The sequence below is a fragment of the Gadus chalcogrammus genome, chromosome 14 (assembly GCF_026213295.1).
Source record: "Gadus chalcogrammus isolate NIFS_2021 chromosome 14, NIFS_Gcha_1.0, whole genome shotgun sequence".
NCBI classification, from domain to species: domain Eukaryota; kingdom Metazoa; phylum Chordata; class Actinopteri; order Gadiformes; family Gadidae; genus Gadus; species Gadus chalcogrammus.
In genome coordinates this window covers 4,113,997-4,126,154 of record NC_079425.1, presented here as the reverse complement: position 1 = coordinate 4,126,154, position 12,158 = coordinate 4,113,997, and the positions used below count along the sequence as shown (strand labels likewise).

At 43.7% G+C, this 12,158-nt stretch overlaps 1 protein-coding gene across 1 annotated transcript in view; it reads left to right on the top strand.

Moving 5' to 3' along the window:
- LOC130403193 (insulin-like growth factor 1 receptor) overlaps positions 1–12,158 on the top strand; it is a 44,224-nt gene that overhangs the window by 30,762 nt on the left and 1,304 nt on the right. The window contains exons 15-20 of the mRNA XM_056607408.1: positions 1,622–1,692; positions 8,504–8,733; positions 9,217–9,324; positions 9,751–9,910; positions 11,262–11,391; positions 12,001–12,135. Coding sequence (XP_056463383.1) covers positions 1,622–1,692; positions 8,504–8,733; positions 9,217–9,324; positions 9,751–9,910; positions 11,262–11,391; positions 12,001–12,135 — 834 coding nt within the window. The remainder of the gene's footprint in view (positions 1–1,621; positions 1,693–8,503; positions 8,734–9,216; positions 9,325–9,750; positions 9,911–11,261; positions 11,392–12,000; positions 12,136–12,158) is intronic.

The following is a 12,158-nucleotide window of genomic DNA, read 5'->3' as shown; positions in this document are numbered from 1 at the left end:
TTTCAATATGTAAGTTATCCTTTCTAAAGGGAGGCATGACAACATCCGTCTGATCCATTGAGTTGTGTTTGGTTTATTAACCTTTTTCCAGAACATTGCAATACATGTTTTGGCATACAGCAAGCCGAGGTCTATGAATGCTCGTTAATTTTTACTATAATTGTGTTTTTCTGGGAATAAACCTAACAGAAAAAGTTAGGGTCAAGTAAAATTTGTTTTGAAATGATCTTCTCAAGTATTTCTCGTAGCTCTTCCCAGAACGTTTTGATTTTTCTGCATTGCCATATACAATGAAACAATGTTCCCTCAAATTCCAGACATTTTGTGCAAATGTCAGGGATGTAAAAATCTGAGATTTAAATCAACAGGTGTCACATTAACCATTTATACTGTATCAGTTTAAGACGTACATTTATAGACTTAGTATGAGAACCAGCACAAGCTGCCTTCCAATCTTGATCAGAGATGCAAATTTTCGTACCTAATAATTGAATTATAATAATTATTAGCGAATTATTACCTCGGCCGGGGTGTTGAAAGTGTAGGTTTGTTCTTTATTTGTGACAAGCATCTTCGGGATGAATCACTCCATGTCGGATCCCTAGATTGCGCAGCTTCTGTCGGACCGGGTCTAATTTTTTCCTCAGTTGGTGTATTCCCGTAGCCAAGTCCGGGTAGAACCGTATTTGCTGGCCTTTGTACCGAATGTCTTTTTATGCCCGTGCAGCAACAACTGCCCGTTTGCCCTTGTAGCTGAGGAACTTCATGATCAGCGTTCTCGGCGGCATATTGGCGTCCCTCGCCGGTCCAACTCTGTGCGCCCTCTCAATGACCACTGATGACTGTAGAGCCGTATTACCATGCACCTCCGGTATCCATTTTTCCAAAAAGGGGCACGCATCCCATCCTTCTGCCCCCTCCGCTAGGTTAACTAGTCGCAGGTTGATTAGTCGAGACCTGGTCTCCAAATCCAAGAGCTTGTCCTCCAGCGTTTTGTTTTGTGACTCCAGCGTTTGTACTTTAGCTTACAAGTCAACAACGTCATCCTCAGCACTTGATATACGCATCTCAGCCTGCGAGATCCGTTCGGTGCAGTCACTTATCTCCTTCATATTTTCTATCACCTTCAAAACTGCATCAAATCTTGACAAACTCCTTTTTCATAGAGCTTAAAGCAGTCACTCCTGCGCCTTCACTTTCTCCCACAAGTTCACCTTCTCCGCTGGCCTCCTCCGCTGCCACCGCCACCATGTTGTCTTCGTTAGCTTGCTTTGCGTCGCTACGAACACGGTAGTCCGTTAACCTCGGCTGTGTAGGCGACGCTTGGCCCTTGTTTTTGCCACCCCTCGTCATCGCAGAATCCACTCCAACACCGTTCGATGATATTTTTTTGCAAATTAGTGTTTTCAGTAGAAATTATAGTAGCAAAAGCAGAGCACTGTGAAACGCGTCTTCCTACGTGGCTGCCATAACCGGAAGTCTCACTGTCTTTTTAATCATGAAACAGACTGTTTATGTAGATTTCCGTCCGTCTGTTTGTGTGTGTGGATGTTTTTATGTATTGTCTTTGTATTCTTATTTATGTATGTAAAACAAACGTGTGTTTGTGTGTGTGTTCCAGGAACAGCGATCGGCTGGGTAATGGAGTCCTCTATGCGTCGGTCAACCCAGAGTACTTCAGCGCAGCAGAGAGTGAGTACTGCTGAACCCGTTGATGAGACACCATATTGCTTGGTTCTAGAGAACGTAGTGGGACCTGATGAAGCCCATAGGATGGGCTGTTATAATATTTGTACTGATGTATAAAAAACAATTGTGCTCTGGACTAGTTCCATCCAACCCCAATGTACATGTTTATCTCAAGTCTCTTTTTACAACCCGACCAGAACCAGATCTGTTCCTAAACATATTCTCTGGAGTTTGGGTCTTCTAAACAGGCTTTTATTATCATTGTGTTTCTACAGAGAGGCAGCAGAGAGAGGTCATGTTTCCTGAATCTCCGCTAGGCATTGGAAAAAACTACTTAATTCATCGTTCAGATCTACTTTATTTTATTTTATTTCATGATCATAATACTTAACGATATATAGTTTGTTTCTGTCGTCCTCCATCGCTCGATTCAACAATACATTTTGGCACTTTTTATGACTCCCGCATCAGACCGCAGCAAAAGCCTTGGACTTTCCTATCGCCAACATGCCTGTACTCAGATATCTCAGGTACGGAGACTGGGAAATGCACAGACTGCACCCAACTGCGACACAGTGGCTTTATTTGAAACGAGACTAGCAGCATTAGAAAAATGCAAAGGGCTCCTCCAGGATACAGTTCCGATGGGTGAGTTTGCTGAGCTAACTCAGACAAATACACAACAAGATGATCAAAGCTACATTGTATCCTTCCCGAAGCTGGACAAGAGAGACAGTTCCAGCTGCGTCTTACTGGCACAGAGTCGGCGCTAAGCAAAAAACAACATGCCAAACTGTATCAACAAGTTCACTCAACGCCAAATGCTAAGCTACCCAAAGCTAAAGTTGCATGTATCAGCCAGATTAGCCAGTCACTGAAGTTAACCCTGCCGCTGAAGAACCGGTTCCTGCCCCTTCAAGAGTCCACGAACGCGCCTGACACCCATGCACCCATACACCCCTGAGCCCCGAGATGCGTCCGGACGGACGGTGCGGACAGAGACAGATCAAGAACCAGTCGCCATGGAGGGGAGCTGCGCATGCGTCGGCCACCCGTGCACCCCTGAACCCCGAAATGTCTGCGGGCGGACAGAGATGGAACAAGAACCAGTCGCCAAGGAGGCGGGCTGCGCATGCGTCTGCCACCGCCACCTCAAGCCAAATAGGGCCCATCTCACAGAAAGCAGATGAACCAGACACTCTGATTATAGGAGATTCAATCATCAAGGAAATAACTGGTAAGAAGATCAAAACATGCTACTTCCCAGATGGAATGGTTAGTGATGGAGACCAGAAACTAGCCACAATCATATTGGAAAACACCAAAATCTCACAGATTATTTTGCATGAAGGACTTAATGATATTCGAAGAGAACAGTCAGAACTTCTGAAGAGGGATTACACTGATCTATTGGATACACTGGACGTAATACACATTAAGTCATTCATCAGTGGATCCATACCAGCAGTTGACAGGGAAATAAACAGATTCAGTCGTCTACTTGCACTGAATACATGGCTTTCCAGTCTGCAATGAAAGAGGAAGGGGCTTTATTGACAATTTCAATTTTTATTCTGGGGGCGCAAATATCTTTTCAGAGCAGATGGCCTACACCCAAACAGGTGAGGCTCAAAACTGTTAGGGGACAATCTTCTCTTCTCGCTTTCCCACAAATCTCCATGGTCTGACGCACAGGCCACAATCAGAGCACAGGTTGAGAAGAAGCGAGACTACAGCCTCCCCCACACATCTACTCTGCCACTATCTGACACACATATAACAGACAGCCCACTGACCTTGAAGAGTGACAACGGCCCGCCCGACGCCATCAACACTGTGCCTTCCCCCATCGCTGATGCTGGCTTGGCGAGGAACGGCCACCCCCCTCCTCTGCATTCCCCCATCGACGATGACCCCCAGCCTCATCTCTCCCATAGCCACAACAACTCCAGCTCCACTGTCTCCTCCCTTTGCGATTTACCAGCTGACTTTAAGAAACTGGAATATGTTGGCATCAAACTTGCATCTGTGTCAATGATGGCATCGCCATGTCATGGATACAGGCTGATAGCACCCAAGAGGTGGGCGACCAAGCCCCCCCCTGTACTGAGAGTAGTCCTGAGTAGTGGTGCAACGGTTCACGGGTTTACCGTGATCCGTACAGATCAACCCTCACGGTTCGGGACGCAAGTGATCCGCGGATCGGCTGATAAAAAAAAATAAATCTGCGCATGTTTAAAGGACAATTCCGGTATTAACAACATCAAGTATCATGGCGAAGTACAGTTTCTGTTGTGTTTTATTTGGCGTTCCGTAAATCCCATTGAAACGGGAAGCGGAAGCGGACATGTTTATGTTTGGTTGTAATCTTTTCGCTCGGTTCTCCGTATCAACAGTAGGGCTAGAGTCGAGCGAAAAGACTACAACCAACTAGAGCTGAAACGATTCATTGATTGATTCGAATAATTTGACTACAAAAAAGGATCGATGAATTTTTCTTGCCTCGAGTCATCGTTTATTTAATTTTACAGCTGAGGTCACAGTTTTCCGCACGGACCATTTTTAGTGTGACACAACCGGCGCATACGCCACCCACAGAACGGACAGACGTGGCATGTTTTGACTTGTTTAGGGGCTAACATTAGCACTTGCTAAAATGGAAGACATGAGTGAAAATAGTGAGGAGAGCCAAACGGGCAGGAGAAAGCGACAGCGAATGACCAAGGTTTGGGATCATTTCACGTTGAACATTAATGAGAAGACCGTGGTGTGTGTCACTGCAAGACCGAGCTGGCGTACCACAGCAGCACAACTTCCATGCTGCAGCATCTCAACAGAAAACACCCATTAATCGATGGAATAATCTGTAGAATAATCGATTACTAAAATATTCGATAGCTGCAGCCCTACAACCAACCTCCCTTGCAATGAGCAATTCGTTTTCCAACCGAAATCAATGGATTTGTAAAATGCCAAATAAAACACGACAGAAACTGTATTTCGCTACCATACTTGATGAAAAAAAAAGAAGATGAGGATGTCTGCATTGCCTTGGGAGAGTGTAGACTCTAAACTCTCCCCAGGCAATGCAGACATCCTGAATTGTAAATCCCGGGTTAAGGATTATTTAGCCTACTATCCATGTTAAAAAGAAGAAGTAATAATGCCTCAGATTGCAATTTTTTAAATATTGACCATGCTTAAAGGAAGCAGGATTATTACCTAATTTAAATTCACATTTGTCTTATCTTCATTGTTGTTGTTGATCTGAAAATGATCCGACCCGTGACTCAAAAACCGTGACACGATCCGAACCGTGAGTTTTGTAATCCGTTGCATCCCTAGTCCTGAGTATTACTGAGACAAAGAAGAGTTCAGCCGTAGAAGCAGTATAAGGGAATTTTCACATAATCTGCTGAACCCAAGGTTGCCTACGTCAATACATGGCAACTTTTGCATTCATGCTGTAACCACTAAGAGAGTAAACAAAGGGAAACTTAGACACACTGCTAACCTCACAAATCTCAGATCTATTGCCTCCAAACCAAAAACAACCTTAACGCCTCCGTACCGAACCGAGCACCCCGTACCGAAACGGTTCAATACAAATACATGTACCGTTACACCCCTACTATAAAGAGAGCCTTCGTGCCTACTATTTAGACTTAAAAAGTGCTAGAGAAACATTTTTCTCCAATATCATTAAAACCAACACTAATAATGCAAAAACCCTATTTGCAACTGTTGACAGACTGACCAACCCCCCCAACACAAATTCCACCCAGAAATGCAATGAGTTTGCAGCTTTTTATACTGATAAAATTGACGCGCCATCAATATCTCCACTTCAAAAAAAAATGTTGGAGTACCACCCTGTTCAGGCAAAAGTGACATGGCAAGGATGGAATGCTTTAATAGACTTTCAAACTCTTGTGGAAACTGTGACACAACTAAAGCCATCCACCTGTTGCCTTGATACTTTACCTACCAACCTCTTTAAGAATGTTTTCGACTGCCTAGCAGTAGACATATTGCAGATAGTAAACAACTCTCTCCAGTCAGGCAATTTCCCAAAAGCTTTGAAAACTGCAGTTATTAAACCCCTTTTAAAAAAGCGGAGCCTAGATGCCTCTATTATTAACGACTACAGACCAATATCAAATCTACCCTTCATAAGTACAATCATTGAGAAAGTTGTCCCCCAGCAACTATATCACTTCCTGGCATCAACTGGTTGCTATGACGCCTTCCAGGAGGATTAAGACACCTGCACAGCACTGAGACCGCCCTTATTAAAGTTGTAAACAACATTCGCCTTAACACAAGACTCTGGCAAAACCTCAATACTAATGCTACTTGACCTCAGTGCTGCATTCGACACTGTAGACCATACAATACTTCTGGACAGGTTAGAAAACTGGGTGGGGCTTTCAGGCACAGTCTTAAATTGGTTCAGGTCCTACCTACAAAATAGGAACTACTTTGTTTCCATTGGCGATTCGTATCAGAATCAACCAACGTGACATGTGGAGTCCCACAAGGTTCGATCTTAGGACCTTCTTTATTCATCATCTACATGCTCCCACTAGGGCAAATCATGCAAAATAACAATACTGACAATCATTGCTATGCTGATGTCACGCAAATCTATGTATCGCTATCACCAAATGACTATCGGCCCATAGATCTGCTGTGCCAGTGCATTGAGCAAGTGAAAGAATGGATGTGCCAAAATTTCCTTCAACTAAATGAGGACAAAACAGAGATAATTGTATTTGGTTCTAAAACGGAAAGGCTTAAAGTAACCCAACACCTTCACTCTTTGTCCCTGAAAACCTCAATCAAAGCCGGAAATCTAGTGGTTATCATGGATTCAGATTTACATTTCGACAGTCACATCAAATCAGTTACAAAATCAGCATATTATCACCTTAAAAAATTTAGCAAGACTTAGAGGGCTCATGCCACCGAAGACTTACAAAAACTTGTACATGCCTTTATCACTAGTAAGCTTGAATACTGCAATGGTCTCCTTACAGGTCTCCCAAAACAAACTCTGAGGAAGCTTCAGCTAGACCTGTCAGGATAACAATTTTTCTGGGCGATTAATTGCCCCAGAAATTATTGCGAAAAGCGATAATATTGCAGTTTTTCCACTAATATAATGATAATGGCATAATAATGCAAGTACACCCTTTCGAAGATCAATAAACTTTTATTTTTAAAGAACACTGGAACTGGACGTCTGGAAGACATTTAAAATGTCCAGAATAAATTAACAAAACAACCAAAAACAATAAATAAAATGGACTCTATTTTAACAAAAAATGCTCAAGGGGGTTTACTCGTTGTGCCCTGTAATTATGAGTCAGAGCCCGATTTCAACCCGACATTTGTTACTTAGGCCTACTCTGCTAAATAAATATAATATATATATAAATATATATAATGTATAGAACGCCGGTCATTATCGGGAAAATAAGCCCCGACAGGGTGAACAGGACACTGACGCGCAGCAGAGTTGTCTTGCTTCGCCCTGTAGGGGCTTATTTTCGATAATGACCGGTGACGTTCTATACATTATCCTGCTTATTACATGGCTACTTGCCAAAACGAAAAAATAACTTCACATGGTTTGTCTTTTTACAAATTATTCGTTGGCAGCATTCATAGTGTCGAGAAATAGTCCGCCAAAGACGTTGACGTTGCTTAGCAACCGAAGACGCTGGGGTGGACAAGTTACCGGACTACTACCTATGCAAGTGAACGGAGCGTTCTACGGCATTCAGGAGACCTGTGTAATGGAGATCTAGAATATTTCTGTTTATGGCAATCGATTTCTTCTCAGATTAGGCCAATAATGCAATGATTTAAAAAAGAGTGCGAATGGAAATGATTGCGGCTGGCAAAAAATGATCGCTCATTTTAATTTATCGCGTAATTAATTGATTTATTGCTTATCGCGACAGGCCTAGCTTCAGCTTGTTCAGAATGCTGCTGCTAGAGTTCTAACAAAGGCCAAATAATTTGAACATATTAAACCAATTCTTAAATCGTTACACTGGCTTCCTGTAGGACAGAGAATTGATTTTAAAATCATGTTGCTAACCTATAAATCCCTACATGGTTTAGGCCCAAAATATTTTACTGATATGCTTCCACTACATAAGCCTTCTAGACCACTAAGATCCTCTGAGACCAATCTGTTAATTATCCCCTGAGTATACATGATACATGGGAAGGCAGGATTTAGTTACTATGCAACAAATAGCTGGAATAAAGTCCCTGAGGATTTAAGACTTGCCCCAACTCTGAGCACCTTTAAAACAAGACTGAAGTCTTTTATGTTTGCTTTAGCTTTCTGCTAAATCTTAAACACATTGCACTTTCTAAAAAGCATTATAAAAATGCCTTTATTTTCTATTTTAATACTAAAATGCCTTTTTACTTTCTATTTTACTCATTTCTTTGCATATGTTTTCTTTTACGTATTTATTTTATTGTATGACAATGTTTATATGTGAAGCACTTTAAGTCTGCCTTGTGTAAGAAAAGTGCTATATAAATAAAGTTGCCTTGCCTACATCTCCGTTTTGCTCTTTATGTCCAGTGTTCTGCTCTCTTCTTCTGTGGTGCTAACTGCCTGTGGTTGTGTGCTGTGTTTTGCTCTTCTGTGGCACTCTCTTCTTCTGTGGTGCTCACTGGTCGTGTTTGTGTGCAGTGTTTTGCTCTCTTCTTCTGTGGTGCTTACTGCTCCTGGTTGTGTGAAGTGTTCTGCTCTTCTGTGGTGCTTACTACTCCTGGTTGTGTGCAGTGTATGTTCCTGACGAGTGGGAGGTTGCCCGGGAGAAGATCAAGCTGGCACGGGAGCTGGGCCAGGGCTCGTTCGGCATGGTGTACGAGGGTCTGGCCAAGGGCGTGGTCAAGGACGAGGCGGAGACGCGCGTGGCGGTGAAGACGGTCAACGAGTCGGCCAGCATGCGGGAGCGCATCGAGTTCCTCAACGAAGCCTCCGTCATGAAGGAGTTCAACTGTCACCATGTGGTACGTGCACGCATGCATTGACAAGGGTCTCACGCACACCCCTGCATACAAGCTTGCTCTCACTCACTCACATTCTTGCACGCACGCTGTTCGCACTTACCGTACGTATAAACATACAGACACTTGCATACTCCGCTCTCGCACACACAACCATTACAGAGACAAAACCAGTCGCACAGTAGTGTTTCATTCTTGTGAGGGATTGATTGTGTTTAGAAGCTTTACTGACATCACCACACTTGCTAAGCTTCTAACATGAATATATTTTGTTGTTTGCTCTTATTCTACTACAGTGATGTACTTCTGCATTTCCCATAAGGGATAGAAAACAGACAATTTTATGGTATAATCTCTGCCTATTTAAAGCTTTTTAAGAGCGGAGGTGTTTTTTGGAGTGTCCGATTGGGATGCTCATAATTCAGTCAGTCCAGGTTACACTGTGATTGGTTGTGGTTGCTGAGGCTGTGCTGTGATTGGCTGTAGGTGCGTCTGCTGGGCGTGGTCTCCCAGGGCCAGCCCACCCTGGTCATCATGGAGCTGATGACCCGAGGAGACTTGAAGAGCTACCTGCGCTCCCTGCGGCCTAAAGAGGTACCCTCACATTACCTCTCACCCCGGAACCCCAAACCCCCTTCTGCCTCCTTCCCTTTGACCCCCTTGCCCCTGACACATTACCTTCGACCTCTCAACCCAGACCCCCAAACCACCATCTGCCTCCTTCTCTTTGACCCCTGACACATTACCTTTGACCTCTTACCCCTGGAACCCTCATCCTTCTCCTGCATTGATTTTATACCAGCGTTAAAATGTCCAATTATTATTAAACTAGCCTGTGTTTGTGTTGTGTTCTGTGTTTGAGAGTATTTTAGTTCAATTAGTACTAATCTTATTCAGTTTAATTAAAATGAGTATGGTAAAAATGCTCTTGATGACGGCCTGGCCACGGCTATATATGGGCAGCACGTCCTGGGATGGACTTCTCCATTGTAATACACGGCGATGTTGGTCTTCCTCCAGCAGACGGAGACCCTCTGCCTCCCTCCTCTGAAGAAGATGATCCAGATGGCCGGAGAGATCGCCGATGGCATGGCCTACCTACACGCCAACAAGTTCGTCCACAGAGACCTTGCCGCCAGGAACTGCATGGTGACCAACGACTTCACCGTCAAGATCGGAGGTTCGTCCTTTTGTGTAGTGTATAAGCAGCGAGTTTGATAACGAGAATATTTCAAGGTGCATTGTAGGCCGACCGATATTGATTTTTGAGTGCCGATGCCGATTATTTTCAGAGAAAAATTACGATTACGATTTAATCGGCTGATTAAAAAAAAAAAAAAGCATATAAAACATAGTTTTTGATACCTTAAATATACTTTAAACACTTTTGACGAATATGTGAATTGAATGCAGAACCTTTGAGTGTTTTAGAATACATTTACAGTCAAAAATTAGTGTAATTTAAAATGTAAAATAAATAACTAACTCCCAATGTGCTGCGCTCTTGAGCAGTGACTAACACGTGCGTGCTGAGCAGTATGGTCTAACCGTTAGAGTCTACAGTATAACAAATTAACATGGCCTGGGACCTAAAGAAAAACAGGCACAACATGCTCAAACAACGCGTCTTGTGTACATTGGTGAGGTGAGCGCGCAGCTGCCTGAGCGAGCGTGCTTTCATGTTGTACGGTAAAATTCAATCTCCTCTTTTTACTCCAGCTAAAGTTGTTAGTTAGCTAGGCGAGTAGGAGCGCAATCTGCAGGATACTAAGCGCAATAACATTTCTAAAAAAAATAATAATAATTTTATTAAATTTTATTAAAAATATAAATCGGTTGTAATCTGCGTCTTTTTGGCAGATGTCGATTATTTTCAAAAAGGCTATAATCGGCCGATTAAATCGGCAGGCCGATGAATCGGTCGGGCCCTAGTGCATCGCCTTGAGGCATGACATCTGCACAGCTGGAATCATTCTGTACTTTTGGACTGTGATCCAAAACTATTAGTAGGTGTCGAGTTAGGTGAGGTCATGCGGCACACTGGGTGAAGGGGGGAAAAAGGCTAGCCCTGAAATTGCTGCGGTGCTGTCCCCCTGAGGGGGACACCGGGATGGGTCCCGTTAACGTGCCTCAAGTGAACCGACGCTTGGAGAACCCCATTACCCAGCCGATCACTGTTCCTGGAACACACACACAAACACGTTTTGTTACACATATAATTACAAATACAAAGAGAATACATAAAAACATCCACACACACACGACTACATAACTAGACAGACATCTACATACACAGACCGTTTCATGATTAAACAGGCATAGTGACGGACGGACGGTTAGTCAGATAAAGACCGACCTCTTCTTGTTGAAGATGAAGAGCAGGGGGATGGCGACACAGAGCAGGAGGATGATGATGAAGACGAAGATCAGGATGTAGAGGACGGGATCATAAGATACTGAATATCCTCTGATAAGGTGTGTGTGTGTGTGTGTGTGTGTGTGTGTGTGTGTGTGTGTGTGTGTGTGTGTAGACTTTGGCATGACCAGGGACATCTATGAGACCGATTATTACCGTAAGGGAGGTAAAGGACTGCTTCCTGTCCGCTGGATGTCCCCAGAGTCCCTGAAAGACGGAGTCTTCACCACCAACTCGGACGTCTGGTCAGTATATATGTTGTGTATGTTATGATGTATGTGTGTCTGTCATGTTTAACGTGCGTGTTAATGTGTGTCATTTTATTTTCATATATGTGTTTGGCGGAAAGGTTACTGTGACTATAAGTAAGGTATAACGTGTTGAACGCCGGTCGTTATTGGGTAAATAAGCCCCGACAGGGCGAACCGGACGCCGATGCAAAGCGGAGGTTCTGCCCCTGAAGGAGCTTATTTTCGATAATGACCGGCGACGTTCTATACATTATCCCGCTTATTACACGGCTACTTGCCAAAACGATAAATTTACTTCACTCGTGGGTCTTTTTACAATTTATTTGTTGCCAGCATTCGTAGTATTGATCAGCAGAGAAATAGTCCGCCAAAGACGTTGACGTCGCTTAGCAACCGAGTACGCTGGGTTGATAAGTTACCGGACTACTTGCGGAGTGATACAAAAGATTGCAAAAAAAATTAACTTTCCTTGCCAGCGGTCATTATATGCTTGGCAACGGTGAATTATCAAAAAATAATTCCCCGCTTTGAGAAGAGCCGTGTAATAATGTGTTCATATACATGCGTTTTAACATACGTGTGTGTGTGTGTGTGTGTGTGCAGGTCGTTTGGCGTGGTGATGTGGGAGGTGGTGACCCTGGCGGAGCAGCCCTACCAGGGGATGTCCAACGAACAGGTCCTCCGCTTCGTCATGGACGGGGGAGTCCTGGAGAAACCAGAGCACTGTCCTCACCTGATGTGAGACACACACATACCGCACA